Here is a 20,751-nt window from a genome sequence, read left to right on the forward strand (position 1 = left end):
CTATTGGACAGGTTTTCTGATGACTACTTGCTAATATTTGCAAGCACATTATAAAATTTCCTTTTAATTAAAAGTACATGTGTCTATTGTAGCAAAAAATACACTCTTAAAACAATCATTGTTTTTCTGGTATGTTGCCTTTTTAAAATTTTACTTAGGAGTTAAACACAAATCTGTGTACTTTATTCAACAGAATATAAGATGTGTTCTAATAACTTAGGCACACAAAGTTGCACCCCATAGTAATATTTAGAATTGCAGAAATAACTTAATTAGTCTGAAAGGTAGTTATTATAAACTGCGTTGAAACTGGCCATATTCATTATTAATTGAATGATTAGGCAGATCAGTCAAAACTTATTGGAAATATTAAAGATAAGCATATTTAGTAGATTTTAATATTTCTGTCATTGCTTTTATTTTACTGTTAACATTAAACAAGTGATTTATTACAAAGTCAGATTGTATTTGTCTTCTTATATTTGCCCTTTGTACTCTAAATTTTCAAGGTATGGGAGTGCCTGGGTAGCTCAGTTAGTTAAGCATCCAACTCTTGATCTCAGCTCAGGTCTTGGTCTCAGGGTTGTGAGTTCAAGCCCCATATCAGGCTCCACGCTGAGCGTGGAGACTACTTAAAAAAAAAAAAAAAGTTTCAAGGTATGTAATTTTTAGCTCAAAGAAAATAGGTATATTTGTACTATATCTGAACTTTAATTCTGCATATATTCTTGCAGCATATGGAGAAATTCTCCTACATAATTTTTTTTGTTTCTTTACAATATCAGAATATATAATTTCTAGCTTTCTATAAAAGAGCCTTCTAGGATTATTCAGGTGATTGCTTTCTCAGAATTTGTAAATTTAAACCTTACACATTCCATACAATACTGGTTTTATTTTCACATATGCCAGTAGTCAGAATAATTGAAATTTAGTTATTAAAAATGAATAATAAAAAGCTTTACATTCTAAAATTATTCTTTAGTTAGTGCTTTATTTAAAGCTAATTATTTGTTAATCTATTAATTTTGCTTTTTATTTTTTAAAACACTTTTTACATTACTTATTATTTTTTTAAGCAGGCTCCACACCCAGTGTGGGGCTCAAACTCATGACCCTGAGATCAAGAGTTGCATGCTCTACTCATTGAGCCAGCCAGGCGCCCATTAATCTTGCTTTTTAAGGAGGCATTATCTTTTATTGTACTTTGGAAAGTGGTGATTTTCCCCTCATCCTAGCTGCCACTTTCACGGCTGTCTTCATGCTGACATTTTTTTAAAGTATACAGTTTTCTAAGTTTGGTTGTCCACAATAAAGTTTACTTCAATTTGACATCTATTTAGAGTTAATTTTTTGTGGTTAAAGCATTATTTTTTGGACAGTGGACTGCCTAATCATTTTATATAGTGTAGGGAGCTCCAGCTTTGCTCCTATATTGTATTAGTATATTATTATTTTTTAGAAAATGGAATTTAGTATTGAAACCAGCCCAGATCTTGGCAAGGGCCTATCTTACAAAGATATAAAATGCATAGAGCTGGTTTTTAAGCACATAAGCTCATATGCTTTGTGTATACTAGTATTCCAGTTTATTAAATGGTCTCTTGTCTTAAAGGGTGGATAGAGCTATTCTAAAAGAAGAGATTAAGCCTTCCCTGCCCGCAGAATTCAGCTAGATGAAGATTGAGAAACCTATTTGTGATCTTAGAAGTTTAAGAATTAAATATGAGTAAACAAAGATCATCGTTCCTTAGATGTCTATGTAAGTCTGGGCCAGTATTTCTGTCTGACTTTAAGCATTCTGAGAAAGACCCCTGCTTCTGTTATTCTGGGCAAATTTTCTTCATTATGGTATGGAAGATTTACTTTGAATAGAAATGAAGGTGGATTGGAATTTGAATGGCTTTAAAATATGAGTCTTTTTACTTCTTATTTTACATTTTGAGAAGAAAATGAAGGTGGAGAAAAGAAAACTGCAGTTTTAATTTTCAGGTGGATTCTGTTTTAGGGGGATTACAGTCCTAGAAGGTCTAAATGCTCTGCATAAGTTGATGGTATTGTAAATAATTTCCCACTGAGTCCCCTCTGAAATGAGCCCTAGTACTTGAGGAAGTTGATGTTCGAGTCCTAGCCAGAAGGAAAGTTGGAAGAGGTCAGCTCCATGGTAGGACGGCGGTGCTAAAGATTGGCGGGATTACAAACTACCCTTTCTCTCCTGCCTGCTTGCTCCGGTTCAAGCCAGCTGGAATGCATTCCTCCACGTCAGCAGATCAGAACCAGCCAGACAGAGTCCTTGTCTTTGAGAGGTCCCAAAGTGACAGAGAGCCATTCGTACCCCTGTTCTGGAGGCTCCCGTGTGGGTACTGCCCGATACATTAGTTATTTGACATAAGGTTATCACACACTATTATACCAACTCTGGCCACGTTGTCGCATGTTCTGTGTGATTGATGGCTGTGTCTCACCTTGTCCACATACACCAGAGTCATGAAACTGTGTGAGGCCTTCAATGTTAAGAGTGCAACAGCCCTGATAATGTCAGGAGAGCCACCAAAACACTCCCCAAATGTGGTGTCACTCCGATCTTTGCCTTTTCGGATTGATGGGCCAAGACCCTTGCAGCTGGAGACGCCAGCAAGAATTGTGGGCTCATCATGTGGTTCATTCCATTTACTTAGTTGACGTATGAATGGATTTCGAGTCCTGAATGCTTTTTCTGGTTGACTGGGACTCTGCAAATTTAGGTGTGACAAAGGGGTTTCATAGCCATTTTTGAACGAGGCAGAAGAAAAATTAAATGAATGAAATGCAAATGTTTCACTTGCAGTATAAGAAAACAACACTATATTAAAATGCCGTTTGAGTTCCGGACTGGGAGGTTTTGCCTTGATCAGAAGAAATTATGAGGTGACAACAAAGGCAGATATCTATCACAGATCTTGTCCTTTGATCAGCATTCTTTTTTCCCATGACTTCACTTTTCCCCCTACCCCAAATTCTCTCACTTTTATTTAGTACACAGGAGATACCGTAGAGACAGGTTCCTGCCCCTGCACAGCCGTGATGGTCACGTGGGGCCTGCAGCAGACGAGTACAAGACCACACGTACTTGGTACTAAGATGTATAAAATATGAGGACCTCGGTGAGTTGTTGAGGCACGATGGGTTTTGTTGCCGATGGTCCTGTGACACCCTGTGCCTTTCTTGCTAGCAGCGGCCTCTGGCAACTCCAGGGCCAACTTCACCCACAGGGTAGGCTCAGAAGACATCATGCGTTGCCTGGCAGTCTTGTTGCAATGAGTACAGCCTGAGGAAGGGATTAATGATGAATATTACCACATCTTCGCAACAAGAAAGAGCCTGTCACATAAATATGTGCAGATTGGTGAAGGAAATACGAGAGAACCTGTAAAGGTGTTTCTTGCAGCTGGGAGAGAGAGAGTCGTTAAGGTCCAGGAGTGGAGACAGCTGATGGCTGTGGTTTCCAGGGAGCCCACCTCTGGGGCGTGTGGCTCTTAGCTCTACAGCCCAGAAGCTGCTTTGTCAGTAACTGAGAGGTGATCAGGCTCTCCCCCACTCCCAAAACTTATTTTATCCTTTATAAATACGACTACCAGTCCTTTACTTTATGGGAGATAACTTACACAAGTGGATGGGGAGCTTGTGTGAATGGGATGGCAGATTCTCATCGTCCAGGAGAGGTCTGTGTGCAGAAAACAAACTGAAAATACATCATGGCTTGGCAAGGATGGACTTCTAAAGCAGCAGTACTGAATGAGAAGACATTAGAGATGGGTGGCCTTAAGCGCTGATGCTCCTGGAGCCAGATATGTCCATCTGAAAACCAACTAAAGAGAGCCAGAACCACCTTGGATATCCGTCACACCGGCTTTTCGCCTGCACAGTATTTGCCACGCACCTTCTGAGCTCCATGCTGACCGTCGATGTCATCATGGTGGTGGTAGCTCCTGGTTTTGCCATCACCTCAGTCTCAATTGGAAAGAGCAATAAGTGGGGTACAGGGAGGTTAAACAGTAGTTCTCATTTACATGGACAGTGTGGATCTTTGTCTTTGAGTGAATGATTAAAGGACTGAACAGAGGAATGTTGTTGAATATTCCTAATTTGGAAGCTCTGAGTTTTGCATTTTGAGAAGGACGCTTTGCGCTTTTCCTTGGTATGATAGGAAAACTCATAAACAAGACATCTCTGTGGGCTCAGGCATCCACAGTTTCTCTATAAGCCTAGCTAGGGCAAGGCAGAAACTCAGAGGGAGAATTGTTTTACTTGTAACAAAAATGGAATACACATGGGAGGAAGAGTTCCTTTTCTAATCACCATAACTTTACAAATGGAAACAGAGAGGTTATGACACTTGGATCAATCCGTGATCGTGGCGCTGATCTTGGGGAGGGTGGCAAAGTATGTTGACAGGTGAGATGTGCTTTAAGGTAAAATGGTACTCGGTATGTATTAACAAATTAGAGTTGGTTGACGATGTCTTACTGTTTGTGACATTATTGCCCAAAGGACAGATGAATGAAAAATCAAAAATTGTATTTAACTAAAGTTAATATAATCAGCTGTAAGTCACATTTACAGATGTTACATATGTTTTCAAATATGGTCAGTGGACAGGCTGGTTCTCCGCAAACTGGATTAAATTCAAAATACATGTAATTATTTTATACTCTGAGGCAAGGCTGCCCTTCATGAAGGAAAACAATCAGATGTTTGTGAGAGGGTACGTTTTTTACATCAGAAGCAGACACAATCCTTTTACCTTTAAAGCTGACTTGAGGTTGTTCTAGAAGAGAAGTTTATTTCTTAGAGTGTAGAAATATTTCGATGTGCAGACACTTTGGGGCATTTACTATTAATCTAAAAGCGGCTAAAAGATACGTTGACCTCCAGCTTGAATCCTTTTACTTCTACTAAGCTACGCTCATTAAACCAGATGAGCACGCACAGCCTCTATTTCAGAGGTCGTTCCAAAGTCCTGGTAGGTGATTAAAATGTTGGGCAGAATCTGCCTAGTAATCCCAGCCCATGTCACCCCCCGGGGGAGGACTGATGCATAAGAAAAGTAAATATGCGCGTGAACCGCGAGCTGGTACCTTTTCATGCTAAATGTGGTTCCCCACGTCTCCTCTGATTAGAGGTGTGCTCTGAACAGGCCGAGACAGGGCCATGCCGAGCAATGATCTCCCGCTGGTACTTTGATGTGACCGAAGAGAAGTGCGCTCCGTTCTTTTACGGCGGATGTGGCGGCAACCGAAACAACTTTGACACAGAGGAGTACTGCATGGCCGTGTGTGGCAGCGTCAGTAAGTGGACCTTCCTCAAGCCTGGCCACCTTTCGTCTTTCTCGCCACTGACTCCGCTCTCTGTAACAGATTGGTTTTCCTGGTCCTTGGGAACGGGTCTGTTGCTACCACTAACCACGTTTTCTGTCTACTTCTCTAACTGCCCGGCGTCTCCTCCCGCCTGTTCCCCCCTGAGCACACATCTCCGTCTTTCTCTAATAAAGCATGGCCCTGGATGTGTTCTTCTACTAGCTGTGGTGCATTCGTCTTGCAGTCTCTAGGGACTTCTCTTGAGTGCCTCTCTTTAAGCCAAGCTGGAGTCGCTGTTTTGTCTTCTCAGCTATTTTCTGCAAATGTCTACGTGTGTGTTTGTCTGTGCACCTTTGTATTCGGGTCTGTGCATGAGCAGTACGTGTGCAAACAAGGCTTACCCACCAGAAGCCTGGCTGATGCAGCTTCGGTTGCCCTGGCAAGGCGGATTGTTGTGATGAGTAATAACCTTTACGTTATTTTGTAACATGTGACTTTGATGGTGGCAGCCGAGAATGTGATTGAATTGAGCATATGCACTTCAAATGCCGGAGGATAGAAAGGCCCCAGTGGCCTCTGAGCTCTCACTGGGCCGGTTGCAATATTGATTTTTCGTGTCTTCTCTTGGAAACAGAAGAATCGTCTTCACTTAACGTTAGAAACCTTGAATGACAAGAGACTTGGGAGTATAATTTTCAAAGCCTTTTCTCTCGAACTTTCAGCTCTTCATAACGCTGGGGAATAAATACATAAAGTGACAGTGACTCAAAAGTAAGATGAAACTTTTTCCACAGAGGTAGCACTCAGGAGGTAGTAAACCAGACATAGGGGACTTCTCTTCTTGTCAACAGCCTTCCATGTGAAAGTCCCAATTTTATTTATTTACTGTTGTTCATGAGTAGGAGATTTGAACTATTCAAGAAATAATTACTCAGCTTGAGAAATTAAAGATTAAATTCAGTACGTATGTGTTTGTAGTTGTGCATTTCCTTTTTGAGAGACTCCTGCCTTTTCTCCCTTGCTCTTGTGAGGGTGACAGCTACCATTTCCTGCCTGGGATTCCTAAGGATTATATAAATTGTTTTCCGCTGTGATCATGGGCTTACACTAAACAACAAAAGGACCTGCACCCATTAAGACCTTCTATTGTGAAGCCCAGTATCTAAGTGGAATCTAATGGAACAGTTCCTGTTGGTCTCCTGGGTGAGGGATGACTCCACTTCTATCATGTGTGAGAACAGGTGTAGGAATTGGTAACCCCAAGGGCTTCTTTTCTGGCTGCCTTTGGATGATGGTAGCTTCTAGCTCAAAAGACTCCTGTTTCAAAGAAGTTAATTAGGTCAGGTAACATGGAACACAATGGGGGATTCTGTTGCCTGGAGCCTCTTGAACAAAGGACTTTTGTTACAGAGATTCTAAGTGGCTTAGCTGCTGAGGGAGATTTCTTGGCCGATTTCCAACTTTTTTTCTCCATTTCCCTGAGGTGGATTTATTTTTTGGAATATAAATTGTGTGTGCGTGTGCACGCACGCATGCACACGCAATAAGAAAGAGGGTGTTTAAGAATTATCGGCAGTGAGGAGTTTGCCTCGAGTTAGAAATTATTCCCCCGCCCCCCAAAACACTGCTACTGCTCGTACGCACACCCTCTCCACTTCATCAGTCTGATTTGACTCAGGCTGGGAGCGAGCTGTGGGCACCACAGGTCAGAAGGTGCCCTGGATGGCACGCCTTTTGCTGAGAGATTTACCAAAGGTAGAGACTCCCAACAAAGGTGTAATGGATCAGCCAGGCAGTCCATATTCAGTTTCAGAAGGGGGGGAGGCAGGTTATAGAATAATTTATCAAGAAAGCAAACGCAGGAGGCTGAAGGTCAGAAGGGTGGGCAGATCTAAGTGGACAGTAAAACTCAACACGTGGCCCGAGCTACGAACTGGAGGTGCCCCATGAATGGGTGATCGGAGTGGATCCTTGGGAATTGACTATGCTTGGCACTAAGGAGGGAGAATGGGAGAAGGAAATCCTCAGCAGGTTACTCGGAAGTGCTATTGAAGACCAAATACCCAGCACTCTAAGGTATTACTGTGGAAATAGATCTTTTATGTTTATGTTTACTTTGGTTCCCTGCTGGGGCCCAGCCTCGGGGTATTTGTTGAGTTTTGTTTTTCATTCAGTGTTTTTGTTTTTGTTTTTCCCTTTGGGCAGTGGAATCATGTAAGTTTCAACCATCATTCCCATGTTTCTGTTTTTGTTTTTAGTTACGTTCTCTTATTTTCTCCATAGTGTCCCAAAGTTTACTCAAGACCACCCAGGAACCTCTTCCCCAAGATGCTGTTAAACGTATGTTGTCATTCACTGGAGGGGGCTTGGGGGGAGGACGTAGTACAGTGCACCGCTGGATTATAACTCCAGCATCGTCACCTTCTTTGCATGGTTTTGTGTGTCTCCATCACCTGTCTTTCAATAAAATGTTTATCTCCATTGCTTTGCTTTGTAATTATGTCCAGTTTTGCCAGACAACTTCAGATGCCAGGCTAAGAGCATTGACTAAACTTCTATTTCTGATCTTTTTTTTTCAATTTAGTGTGGTTCTGTTATATATCGTATATGTAATATTACTGTGTTTTAGTTGGCATCACTGTTTTATTTCCTAAAGCTGTCAAGATGCCACAGTTTAACGAGAGGCCACATATGTATAAGTGACTCGTATCCCAGAAAAATACATAATATGCGTGCATTGTACTAACTCCATGAACTAATGTGTATGCACAGGCTTCAGCTGTGTGTTGTAAGACACACGTGAAGCCTTAGGAAGTGAAAGAGCACCTCTAGATTTCCTAACCACCTCTTCTTCCTCTCCCTGAATGCACACTCCTGGGACAGAAGTGCCCGACTTTGGCTTTTATCATAAGGTTGTAGAAGAAGATTCATCTAAAGAAATCTTGCATCAGCCATTCTTAGAGTGTCTTTGTTTTGTGATGATTCCACTTGGCATTATCAGTCTAGCTTGGTTTTAAAATGTGGTGTTAAACACACGAGTATTTATTTTAAAATGTGGATTATATCCAAAAACAGGTTAATGCATTGTTAGGTCAGGGGTGATACACACACACACACGCTATTGAAGCTTATGGTTGTTGGAAAAAGAGATACATTTTCAGTTGTAGTTCAGATACAATGAAAATTAGCATTTATTTATATTATCCTAAAAAAAAAAAAACCTGGTCTCCGAATCGATCTTTCTAAAAAAATAAATAAATAAGTGGCACCTGGGTGGCTCAGTTGGTTGAGCATCTGACTTTTGATTTCGGCTCTGGTCATGATCTCATGAGTCGTGAGACTGAGCCTCGTGTTGGGCTCCACACTCAGCAAGCAGCATGCTTCTCTCCTTCTCCCTCCACCTCTGCTCCTCTGTGCATGTGCACGTGCTCACACACTCTCTCCTTCTCTAAAATAAATAAATTTTAAGGGCGCCTGGGTAGCACAGTCAGTTAAGCATCTGCTTTCGGCTTGGGTCATGATCCCAGGGTCCTGGGATCAAGCCCCGCATCGGGCTCCCTGCTCAGCATGGAGTCTACCTCTCCTTCTCCCTCTCCCTGTGCCCCTGCTCCTGTTCTCTCTCTCTCTCTCTCTCTCTCTCTCAAATAAATAAATAAAATCTTTAAAATAAATAAATTTTTAAGAAAAATCTTTAAAAGATAAAACTTAAAAAGATAAATAATAGAGAATTATGTAATTTACAAACAATTTCATCACCAACCATAGTTTTTTTAATGGCCACCATAAGATTCAAATTCATTCACTTTATATATAACTTTTGAAGGATGGGGGTTTTATTACTACAATCAACATATTTGCTGTGATCGTGACAAAGCATTTTTTTTCTAACAACATCAAAAGTATGACAAGTGAGTAGACACAGAGGACCAGAGAAAACTGGGTATTACACTGTAGGATTAATAATATATTGATCTTTGTGGCAGGCTGCAATTTACCAGGCATTTTCATGGATCATTTATTTTTCTCAGGAGCACTTTGTGGGCATTTTCTTCATGTCCTTTATACATAGGAGAAAATGAGGCGATGAGAGCCATCAAACTTGTGCAGGACCAGCTTTGAAACATAAATGATATTGTGGCTATATACACCGCACTCCATACAGCCAAGGATTTGATTCTGTTTTTTAGGTTAGAAAAATTACATTTAGAGTTCAGAACGCATTTTAAGAATACAGAAAATAACAGAAAGAGGAAGAAAACTAAAAACTTTTTTTCTAAATGCAGTGAAAATGGCATGCCTCAATAAATATCTTTCCCCCTTTTATAAAAAAATTCATTTTATATCATTTTAACATGTAAAATAATTATATTTTTCCATTCTTAATAATTAACGGAAATGAGCATTATTTGATAAATTTATTTTCATGAGGGGCTCGGGCGGCTCAGTCGATTTAAGTGTCCCGACTCTTGATTTCGGCTGAGGTTGTGATCTCAGTGTTGTGAGATCAAGCCCCACATTGGGCTCTGTGTTCCTTCTCCCTCTGCCCCCACATGCGTACGCTCGCTCTCTCTCAAATAAAGTCTTTAAGAAATAAGTAAATTTTTTATTTTCATGACGTTCTTGTGTCCTCAGCTCTTCCAAAGATACCTTGAAAATCTCATAATTTTCTCTTTTGCAGTAATATTCTCCCACTACTTGTAATGTATTTGGGATCATGACGCCTTTCCATGACACCTAGGAGGGTGAGGTAATTTTGGCAGCTCTATTTTCTTGTCTACCTACAGAGACTATTCATCACAGCAAGTATAGGGTTCTTCAGTGGTAGTACAAACAGACTAGAGAAAGCATATAATTTCTAGTTATTTATAGCCTGTGCAGCAATGCTATCTTATTTATAGCAAAGTTACACATTTGAATTAAAGAAGTCACATCATCTGGAGGTCAAATGCAGATAGCAGAATATAGTCAGAGAAATGAGCCCAACGAGAAGGTGAACAAGCCCATTTGATTTGGCAAGCTGGGCTTGCAGGTGGCTCTTTCACCAACCTAGGGTTTCACTGGAAGGTCTGTCTTCACCAAAGTGGTTGGTTTTATGGGTTTCTCAGTTTGAGTTGCTTCTAGTGAAATAATAAATATGAAATGGGTTAGAAAAAGCTCCGCAGTTAAACTGCTGTAACATTGCACATGTGGAGAAAATCTGTGATGGTGTACATTATAAATACAGTCATTTTCCTGTAAAAATGTATTATAACCATATTTCTAGATTTTAAATCCTTGTCAGAAAAACCAATTTTAATTATTGCAATTTTAAAGAACACTGATTTTTTTTTATTTTGTTGTTGTAGATAAGAATCTAAACCACAGATAAAAAAGAGAGATGAACAAACAATGAATCATGGAACACTACATCAAAAACTAATGATGTAATATATGGTGACTAACATAACAATAAAAAAATTTAAAAAAAGAGAGAGAAATAAGAGGCTAAGAGCTTTCATTTTACTCATAAACTTGTGGATTTGAAAGCTTTATAAAATCTTTTTCCTGTTTGAGAATAAAGTATCTGATGAGACCAGAGTTGTTTCTGACATTAATTTGGTGTCTGCCCATTTGTGTTTGTGAACAACAATTAATCTTAGATTAGTATGTAAATATTTATGGATTAGTTTATGTTTCAAATACGAGAGAATGATTTTTTTTCCTAGCATTCTCCCCGTCAGACTGCATCTCAAAAGGCAAACCAACTGACTCCTTAATGGCATTTAATGTGACACAGAGCTTCATGCCAGGATTTAGTCAGCTGACTGCACCAAAGGGTCTGGCCAAAGAGAACAACAAATGACCCATCTTTGGCTCTCTTCTTGCAGCGAGTTGTGACACAGACAATACCTAAACCAAGGCCTCTCAACCTTGACACCACTGATGTTTGGCACTAGATGGTTCGTTCTTGCAAATGCTGTCCTGTGTATGGAGCATGTTTAGCATCTTCTCTAGTCTCTACCCACAAGATGCCAGTAATACCACCCCAACTATGATAACTTCAGCTGTCTCCAGACTTTGCCAAATTGTGTCCTGAGGCACGGAAGGGCAAAATCACCCCCCCCCGCCCCCCAGCTGTTGAGAGCCTCTGATCTAGACTAGGTGAGCCCACATCTGATTCAAAGATATAACTAGGCTGGTGTAAACAAGCACACTCTCCATGAACTTGAGGGCCTGTGGATGTGTTGAATGTCAGAAGCCTGTAGTTCTTGACAGATGTTAATGAATTTGTTAGACCACCATCCTAGCTCTCAATGTGTACAAGGTAAGGTAGAAATTGCTATGCCGACTGTAGGGTAGTTAGAGGCCTCATAGTCTTTCTGCTCTAATGTGAGCACTACTAGGGAAACAGAGACTAAACCAGCAAACCCCTGGGTTGGAAGTACATGGTTCCCCCAGGCACCACCCTCGTCCTCTGTCTGTTTCACAGAATCCCAGCATTATGCTAGAGAACGGCCATCTGTAGTGATGCCACATGGCCTTGCCACTCAGATCACTTGGCATCTAGGATGTACCTTGGGATTATGTTTATGGCCTTAGGGTCTCTGCAAAGGTTAGATCTGGCCTCATGCAGGATCCAGAAGGGGAAAGGATTGTTTTTTACTCGTATCCAAATGGTCGAGATAGAATAGACTAACTAATACACTTCCAGAGAATATCAGAATAATGAGGACATAACCAAATCAGGCCGGATCACCATCCCCAAGTTCCAAGGCCGCTGGTCAAGAGGCTCATAATTTGCAAACTCACTGTGCAGCCTTTGAGTGGAAGGTGCCACCTTCACCCCAGGGTTGTTATATCCTGTTTCTAACACCCAAGCATTCGGTCTTTGGCCAGACTTGAACCATTGTTCTCAGTCACACCGTACTTGTTCTTCTGATTGTGAAATAGCAAATATTAGTTCCCATTAGCACATTCTCGAATACAAATGGAACTATGATATTTTTATAAGACTGCCAAGCATTATTAATAGTAATTAAAATTATTATAAAGATGTGGGAGTGCATTAAATTACATGTCACATCAGTGGCAGTAAAATCTGTTAGATTGACACAGGAGAAGCCACATCTTTGGTATCGAGAATGATCAGAATGAAAATGGCTTTTTCCTCCCAGCTATCATAGGGACAAATCCCTAAAATGGACAGGAATTGATTTGCTCAGCAAACCAGCATTTAAAAAAAAAAAACAAAAAACTCATTTACTCAGAACAATAAAAAATGCTCATTTATATATGTGCTCTGTTCTTCAGCTATTTCCAAAGAAGTGTAAGTAGATAGTTTAATAAAAGTTTTGGCGAAAATTTTCCATAAAAGACCAGAGAGTCGATATTTTAGGTTTTGCGGGCCGTATGGTCTCTGTTATACATACTCAACTTGGAATCATAGTGTAAAAGCAGCTACAGACAATAGGTAAACAAATAAATACAGCTGTGCTCAAAAAAAAAAAAAAAAATTACCAAAAGAAGGCCAGCATGTCAACCTCTGATTTAATAAAGCTATTACTTCTGAGCTCAGGATGTGCTGGTGCTAAGCTGGGTATTTGGAGGGACACCAGCTAAGTAGACCTGGTTCCCTGCTTCCAATAACTTGACAGTTTTATTGGCGAGATGAGACCCAGGTGTGTGATAGGATTAAGTAACAATATTAAGTAAAATATACAAGTGTCGGGAAAGACTGGTGTGGAAGGCCAGAGCAAAATGAAATTGGTTTTATCCTTAAGACCTCCATAGAGGTTAACAGCTCTATCTGGCTTTTCCTGCTACAATTTCTTTGAAAGTAGATAATATTGCAAATTCTGACTTTCTGAACCCCTCTGTTGAGTGTTGAGCAACTCTTGACGGGTCATCTGTTTATGAGCCACCATTTATGAAGCTGAGAATAGCTCCCAACACCTGGACAGAAAACAGTTAACAGAAGGGAGGGATGGTTCTGAAGGTCAGTTACAACTGCTGTTGCCTCACCTGTGGTTTTTAGATTCAGACTCGAAGTTGCTCTTAAATTTGGGTGCATGGCGCTAAATCCGAGAGAGAGATTAATAAAAATGACACCAGCATTCATTTTTTCAAGCTCCTTTCACATATTTGACAAAATTCCCACATCCAGGACGTGTCCGTAAGACATAAAAAAGAAATGTGGCTCAACTAGAGTAAACACAGAGTAGATTCCATTTTTATTACCTTATGTCCACACAACGTATTGACAGTCTGTCTACTATGATCCCCTGACTGTAAAGCCTGAAGCAAGGGCGCAGTGTGGGGAGAAGGGCCTTTGTTCTTTTTTCTTTTCTGTTTTTAGGAGAGTCTGGACCCATATTTAAGGGTCACACTCTGTTTTCACATTACAAGTGGCTCCTCTCACCTGGACTTGGTGGGTGCGATAAATATTTGAGTTCAGTGCGTGGTAGGGATTTTAGTTATTTTGGAATTAGAGAAATGGAAAGATTTTTTTTTTTCTTCTCGTTAACGTCAGGGTGGCCATCTGCAAGCTCCACCTTGTTTCCAGATTGAATTTTCACCTAAAATCTTTCTTTATAGGTTTATATTTCACCTATCTGCGAATGATCCTCATTGCCACCTCAAATATAAATCATAGCCGTTTCAAGTCGCCCTGTTGCCGGCTCTGTGTTAAATAGCAGTGTCGATGATAAAGCAATGACTGGTATAGGTCTTAATTTACTTTCGTCTTCTCTTGTCAGTGCTGTAGAGATAAATTGCCTTTCTCCTGACGAAAGGAGACTAACCAGATTTTCTTGTTAGAATCTAACAGTATATCGACCCAATGCCATTCACGGGCCTCTGTTTGTGGAAGCATTCTGCCTTTCTGCCTCATGGCCTGGTCTGCATAGTCAGAGTGTTACTCTTTGAAGGTGGGGTTATAGCTCCTTTTGCATCCTGAGCCCTCCTTGACTATAAAATTACGTATCTCCTCAAGATTGAGGAAACAAGCGAATATCAAAATGATAGGGGCAATTTTTCATGTCTGTAGTGTTTCGACTCCATATTGTTGCTGCCTGGCATGAAATGGAATACTGTGTAGTGATGATACAGTCGAAACTGAAATGAACTAAAGATGTGGCATAAGCTTTGATTTATTGGCTGAATTTGATCATGTCTGTGATATAGAGGTCCTCCAAAGAGGCCAGGGGAATGATTTCCACTGCATTCTGAAGATAATACCTGTTTTCACTTTGTTTTGAAGTAACTTTCCTAAAAATTAATGAAGTTTTCTCAGGGGACATGCTGGAAGCGACATGTTTCATTGGCATCATGTCCCTATTGATGGTGGATGTATTTTGTTACAGGAACATTGGGGGCAGCACCAGGGTTCATTAATAAACTGAAAGCAGTGGGGTGCCTGGGTGGCTCAGTTGGTTAAGCATCTGACTCTGGATTGCAGCTCAGGTCATGATCTCAGGGTTGTGAGAGCGAGCCCCACACTGGGGGGGGGGGGGGGGCTCTGTGCTGGGTGTGGAACCTGCTTACGATTCTATGTCTTCCTCTGCCCTTGCCCCCCACCCCCCACACGGGCTCGCTCACTCCCCCCCCCCAAAAAATGAAAAATAAATAAATAAATAAAATAAACTGAAAGAAAATGTGTACACACACCCCTTCCATCCACCAAAAAAAGAGAGAGAGAGAGCTCTGATAGGTACTAAGAGAGATTGCAATGTGAAGTGGAAGTATTGTGACATACATTGGTGCAAAATTACTAAAACCGAAATGAACCCTCACACACCTGTGAAAAGAATTTCTCTCTTAGTATCTTATTACCTTTGCAATGAGAGAAAGAAGCCAATCTGTGATTCATCTTATGTCTGGGGGGCGGGGGGGAGGAGCCTTCCATGAGAACCCCTCACCCTCTTCTGCTTTGTCCCTCAGCAGACAGTGACCCTCCAAAAGCATTCCATCACATCTTTCCCCTCCTCAGAACAACTTGCATTGGCTCCTCACAGCTCTTACCTGATCCGTCCCCCCCTTTCCTTTCTGCCTCTCGCGCTTCTCTCTCCCTTGCTTCTTCAGCTCTGGCCACGCTGACCTTGCTTGTCCTAGAATTTTCCAGGCACACTCACCTCTTAGGACCTTTGTGCTAGTGTCTCCGTCTCCCTGCTGCATTCCTCCAGCAGGTGACAGGGAAGTGGGGCTTCAGCTCTTTATCTACACACACCTCGGTTAGACCCAGCCTGGCCTCTCGCCCACCCCAGCTCCCTTTCCCGCACCCCTAACTCTTCCCAGCCCTGTTCTAGTTTTCTTTTTCTCCATAATACAGACCACATTCTAACAATGTGACTTATTTTTATCTGGGGTTTTTTTTTTTTTTTTTGAGGTGATTGTTTCTCTCACTAGAATATAATTCCCTAAGAACAGCGGTCTTTGTTTTGCTCATTGGTTTTTCCCGTGTGTCTCACATTCGGTATGGGTGGTAATATTTGTTAAACAGAGGAATAAAGGAATGAACAAACACACTCAAGGTGGCATGGTCTACATCCGAGCTGCTGTCTCAGCTTTTCAGATAGCCCTGACCGCCCAGGGTTGCCCCCCGCCCCCCAAAAAAAGCAAGGATAAAGTTTCTATGGAAAGTATTAGTCATCTAGAATGCACCAAATTTTTGGAACCAGAGTGTTCACCTTGAGGCAGTAATGTGCTGTGAGCTGGAACTGCTTTTCTGTAGCATTTGTTTTTGCTTGGTATTACATATAGATACCCATTCTTGATATTGAAAGGTGTATCCTACCATATTTTACCAGGCTGTTAATGAGACCAAGAAAATCAATATGAAGGTCGTTTGAAAAGTTAAAAGCCCATGCATATGATGATGGCAGGCTGCTCAGATGTGGCCGCTAGAGGTTAAAACCCAGAGCTAAAGGTGTTTAACCCTGAATGTTTAGTCTAGTTTTCTGCGAAAGGGGAATATATCCAGCGGGCTTGCTTGCAGAAGGCACAGATGAGCCCATCTGAGCAGGGGCCAAAGGCTAAAAGATCATCCAGCTTCGCGCTCTGTGGGATCTCTCCCACATGACCCCTGTCTCATAACCCTACTTCTGCTGAAACATTGGGTTGAGGTCATTTGCAAGATAGCATTCAGGGCAGGAACAGCTGTTGGATGGAAAATAGTTCGACAGATATCATAGCGAAGCATGTTTTTTGCCAGTTCATGTTGTTCATTAACAAAAGCAAATACTTTCCGGTGCCCTGGACATATCGATGGATTACCCCTTTTCTGCTCTAAATATTAACTTTATAAGCCTTTTCATAGTTTACCTAATCCTAAATTCAGACGTATTTGTGGGTCAGAGATCTGAGGAATTAGGTTAAATGCACAATAAATGTAATGGGATAATTTTTCCTCCCCCCCCACATATTAAGTGAGGACATGTGGAAAGTGCTTCATGCAATAGAGGCTAATCAGTGCAGGCTGTTACTCTTTGGCCAACTTGGAAATGTGAGCTGAGACCACAGTTTCTAAGGAGCCTCGGAGGTCTCTGGACAGGATGAACTAACTGCGGTATGGTAGCTTTAAAAAACACAACCAAAGTAAGCCCTCGTAAGGCCAGTTTGTTTCTACTTTCTCCGTTGTGAAAATGACCTGTGCTTTAAATGACCTGCAATAAACAGCTTCCATTCCTTTGCGCCTTGGAACATTACCTGTCCGTTCCTTGAGCCACTCTTTTCCCAAAGGAAGCACCTCGAAAGGGTACAGGTTTCCTGCCCCTGCCCCCTGTCCTCGTTATCATGCGTCTGGCCTACCCCGGACTTTATCACAAACCAACAGCTGTTCCTGGTGTGATCATGTCTTTGGGATGTGGGGATATTAGAGAAGCAGAAGCCGAGCTCTCTGTGCAAACTCCTCCTTAAAATGTTCTCCCCTTCCTCCTACCAGCTGCAGGGTAGTGATAATGAAATACTAAATTCATTTTCAGATATCAAGATGTACCATCATTCTTCTGTCCTTGACTGGACAGTGATCTGGTTTGCCGCTTGGTAGGAATACAGGAGAATTTCACTTAGGCTAATTGAGATGGAGCGTTAGTGTGAATGGCTAAAATGCTTGAATTAAAGATTAAAAGAAAGACAGCTTCCTTTAAAGTCTTCAGTGAGAGGCAATAACAAGGGCCGCTTACAAGGATTTACTCAAAGAGAAATATTGGATTAAATGGAATAAATCAATAATACAGTATTTGTATTTATTTCCACGTGCCTAAAAAGAAGGTTTAATACTTGAAATATTCTTAATCCTATTAAATACACCTTGCATGCTCATTTCTCTAATATTCTTTTATTCCTAATATTACAAAGCTACATTTTAACATAAGCTAATGAGATTCTACTGACTCAGATTTCAGCGTTTATCGCCTTTCCATAAAACAGTAGACAGTGTTTGCAAATCGTAAGAATTGGAGAAAACCATACAATTTGCCAGCCGTAAAAGTTGGGTGGAGAACTTTCCTACTTATATAGTAACTTCTGTAATTCCAGTTTTAAAAGAGGGTGCTGTGTTATGCTTATAACACTTAACAGCCAGCCAGCTATCTTGATCAGTGAAAAGAACCCCAAACATTCATACATTTTCATTTATTCAAAATGGAAAATATGGTCTGCCTAGTTCTGTCATCCTGCCAGATTGTACTGTGCCAAAAGAACTTTAACGTGTTCGTGTTTAAGCTCTACCCGCAAAGATGAAAAAACAATTAAAGCCACAGGAAACAAATTTAAAATGCTAAACATCACTTCCATTTCAAGTGGGGAACATTGATGAAGTTAAATATACTTGCATATTGATTTGCTTAAATTTATGCAGAAAAACACTTGCCTGTGATTTTCTTTTTTTAAAAAAAAAAGATTTTAAGTTGAAAATTACTTCTCAGTCTTAAAAATTCAGGACTCCTTTTCAATCATTTGTGGGCCTTTTATAGGTGTTATACCGAAGATCTTTTAGAAAAATATATATTCTTTTTCCTGTAGGTGGTACCTCATGGTCCTGTGTGTAATTCATTCTCACTGAATGCGAAATAAGAGTAGCTCATTTTTTCTATGGTTTGCATAAGCTCTAAGATTTGAATGACGTGTGATAAGCAAAGGGAGAGGGAAGAGCACTAAGGACGTATATACCACCGTAATGCGTGGGGTGGCCTCTCGTTTTCCCCGTGCACCGAGGATGCTGGCTGAGAGATGAGGAAACGGGCACAGACAACTCACGTGACCTGCCCTGGGTCACAGATAGTCTAAGAAAGACTAAAAACAAGGTGTGCCTCGTTGCAAAGCTTATTCTCCTCTTCCCCTTTCACTGCTCCCTCATCTACCTCATCTACCACACGGAAGATGGAGGCAGATGCTTTTTAATCTGTAGTGCCCTGTGCCAGTCCCACACCTGTGGACTCACAATCCCCTGGTGGAGGCAGAGGGCTGAACACACAAGTATTTTGAAAAATAACCCCAGGCATACGCCCCATCTCCTTCCTTCCGCTTGAAAGCACCCTCTGTGTGGATACCTACACTACTCTTATTTTTAAAAAAATTATTATTACACAGTGACGAAAGAAGAAGGGAAGAATTCTGAGCAAATGTTTCACTTTAAAATTAAAGACCTTAATTATGCAACAAGAAAGCGTCTGGTTTTGGTTGAAATCTTGAAGCCTTTGGACTGTGAAGATTCCAGGGTTTTTTTCTCAAAGCATGTATAAGAGACATTTATCTTAGAATTTCTTTTCAAGGGGTGCCTGCGTGGCTTAGTTAGGCATCCCAGGGTCGTAGGATCGAGTCCCGCATCAGGCTCCTTCCTCAGCGGGGAGTCTGCTTCTCCCTCTCCCTTTGCCCCTCCCCCTGCTTGTGCTTGCTCTCTCTCTCTGGCAAATAAATAAAATTAAATTAAAAAGAATTTTGTTTCAAAATGATTTAGCCACAAATAACTTCTCATTTAAGTTCTCTGGGATATTATATCTCAAAGATGGCAGTCAATAATTAGATAAAAATCAGTGAAGAAAAATACTCAGAACATTGGTGATATTTGAGTAATCTTTTGAATAAAATACTTAAGTTGATTTGACCTGAAAGCATAGTGAAAACACGTAATTTCACTGTTTTGGTTGAACATATTCTATTCTTTAAATCAAAATCTTTTTTTCCTTTTTTTTTTTCTTGTAAGCTCATAAATGCTCTGAATTCCCACTAACATTACTAATCTTTTGGAAAACTGCTTGTGTAGGGCATTACAATCCACTCGGCTTATGAGTTAAAATATTTTTGTTTTATAGTACGCTCTTCAATTTTATGGATATTTATGTTTCCACGTAATTTAACAGTATATTTTGCAAGTCAGTCGCATTGCTTAGCAGTTTTAGTTGAATTCAAAATAGAAATCACTTCCTTTTTGACAGCTAGTATAATGAATTGGCTGACTGTTGTCAAATTTTGTGAAGGCAGAAAGGTCCCTTTTGTGATTTTCAGAAATGCATTTATTGATGTTTACGGGGTTTGGGATAGTGTTTCAAACACTGCCACAAGAGATAGCTTTGAAATCAAGCTATCGGAAATGCGTGGCGTAGAATTTACCTTTACTCTGTGGTGTGGTTATTCCTGCAGTACACTGATTTTGAGATTTCTTCGGTGTCTGTAGGAATCATAAGGTGCGATATTGATAACGTATTTTACTTTGAAGTGCATTACAAAAGTTAATTTAGCAAGCGTAGGGATCTGGGACAAAACGTCTGTATTAAACACCGCCTGGTTTTGCTCTGTGCATGCCTGTTTTGCAAAGAATTTAAAATGTACCACTATAATCGCAGAATGGGCTGTTTTATAGATTTTCCTTCACCCTATACTGAAAGGGGTGAAACATTTGTACTGTGCTGGGAAATGTCTCACAGTGTTCTCTTCAACAGCATTAACTTCTTGTATGTGCTTCTCTACTAAATTCTTTGTTCTGTAGTAAACGGAAAATATGGCTTTCTTTGAAATGATTGGACCTTCTGTTTCTCTTCTCAAACCTTCTTCTTTCTACTTTCTAGTTCCTACCACAGCAGCCAGCACCCCTGACGCCGTCGACAAGTATCTTGAGACACCTGGAGATGAGAACGAACATGCCCATTTCCAGAAAGCCAAAGAGAGGCTGGAGGCCAAGCACCGTGAGCGAATGTCCCAGGTAAAGTGACTTTTCTGTCCTTCAGTTTACAATAAAGGGGAAATCTGGACTTGGCCTCTGCCTTGGAGTCTCCCTGGGGGCTCTGTGGCTGATGAATGCCTAGGGGCAGGAGGGGTCTGTAATTTTAGCCAGATCTTTAAAGACATAAAGTCTTAGTTTTTAATGTTTGCTCTAAGGGTACCAGTTTCGGGTTTTTAGAATCCTCCTTGAGCGTGCCACCTAGGAGAGATTCAGTCACAC

The 20,751-nt window shown here is 40.8% G+C and overlaps 1 protein-coding gene across 6 annotated transcripts in view; it reads left to right on the plus strand.

Annotated features, from left to right (window-relative positions):
• The window catches only part of APP (amyloid beta precursor protein), a 262,737-nt gene that overhangs the window by 156,547 nt on the left and 85,439 nt on the right, over positions 1–20,751 (plus strand). For 2 of the 6 annotated variants that reach the window (XM_028115529.2, XM_028115501.2), the window contains exons 7-9: positions 5,160–5,327; positions 7,620–7,676; positions 20,378–20,511. In XM_028115529.2, coding sequence (XP_027971330.1) covers positions 5,160–5,327; positions 7,620–7,676; positions 20,378–20,511 — 359 coding nt within the window. The remainder of the gene's footprint in view (positions 1–5,159; positions 5,328–7,619; positions 7,677–20,377; positions 20,512–20,751) is intronic. The other 4 variants (XM_088024143.1, XM_028115510.2, XM_088024148.1 and 1 more) reach the window with 2 other exon arrangements.

Source organism: Eumetopias jubatus, unplaced genomic scaffold (genome assembly GCF_037043125.1).
Source record: "Eumetopias jubatus isolate StellerSeaLion01/CBP00866 unplaced genomic scaffold, mEumJub1_p1.0 scaffold_1, whole genome shotgun sequence".
Lineage (NCBI taxonomy): Eukaryota > Metazoa > Chordata > Mammalia > Carnivora > Otariidae > Eumetopias > Eumetopias jubatus.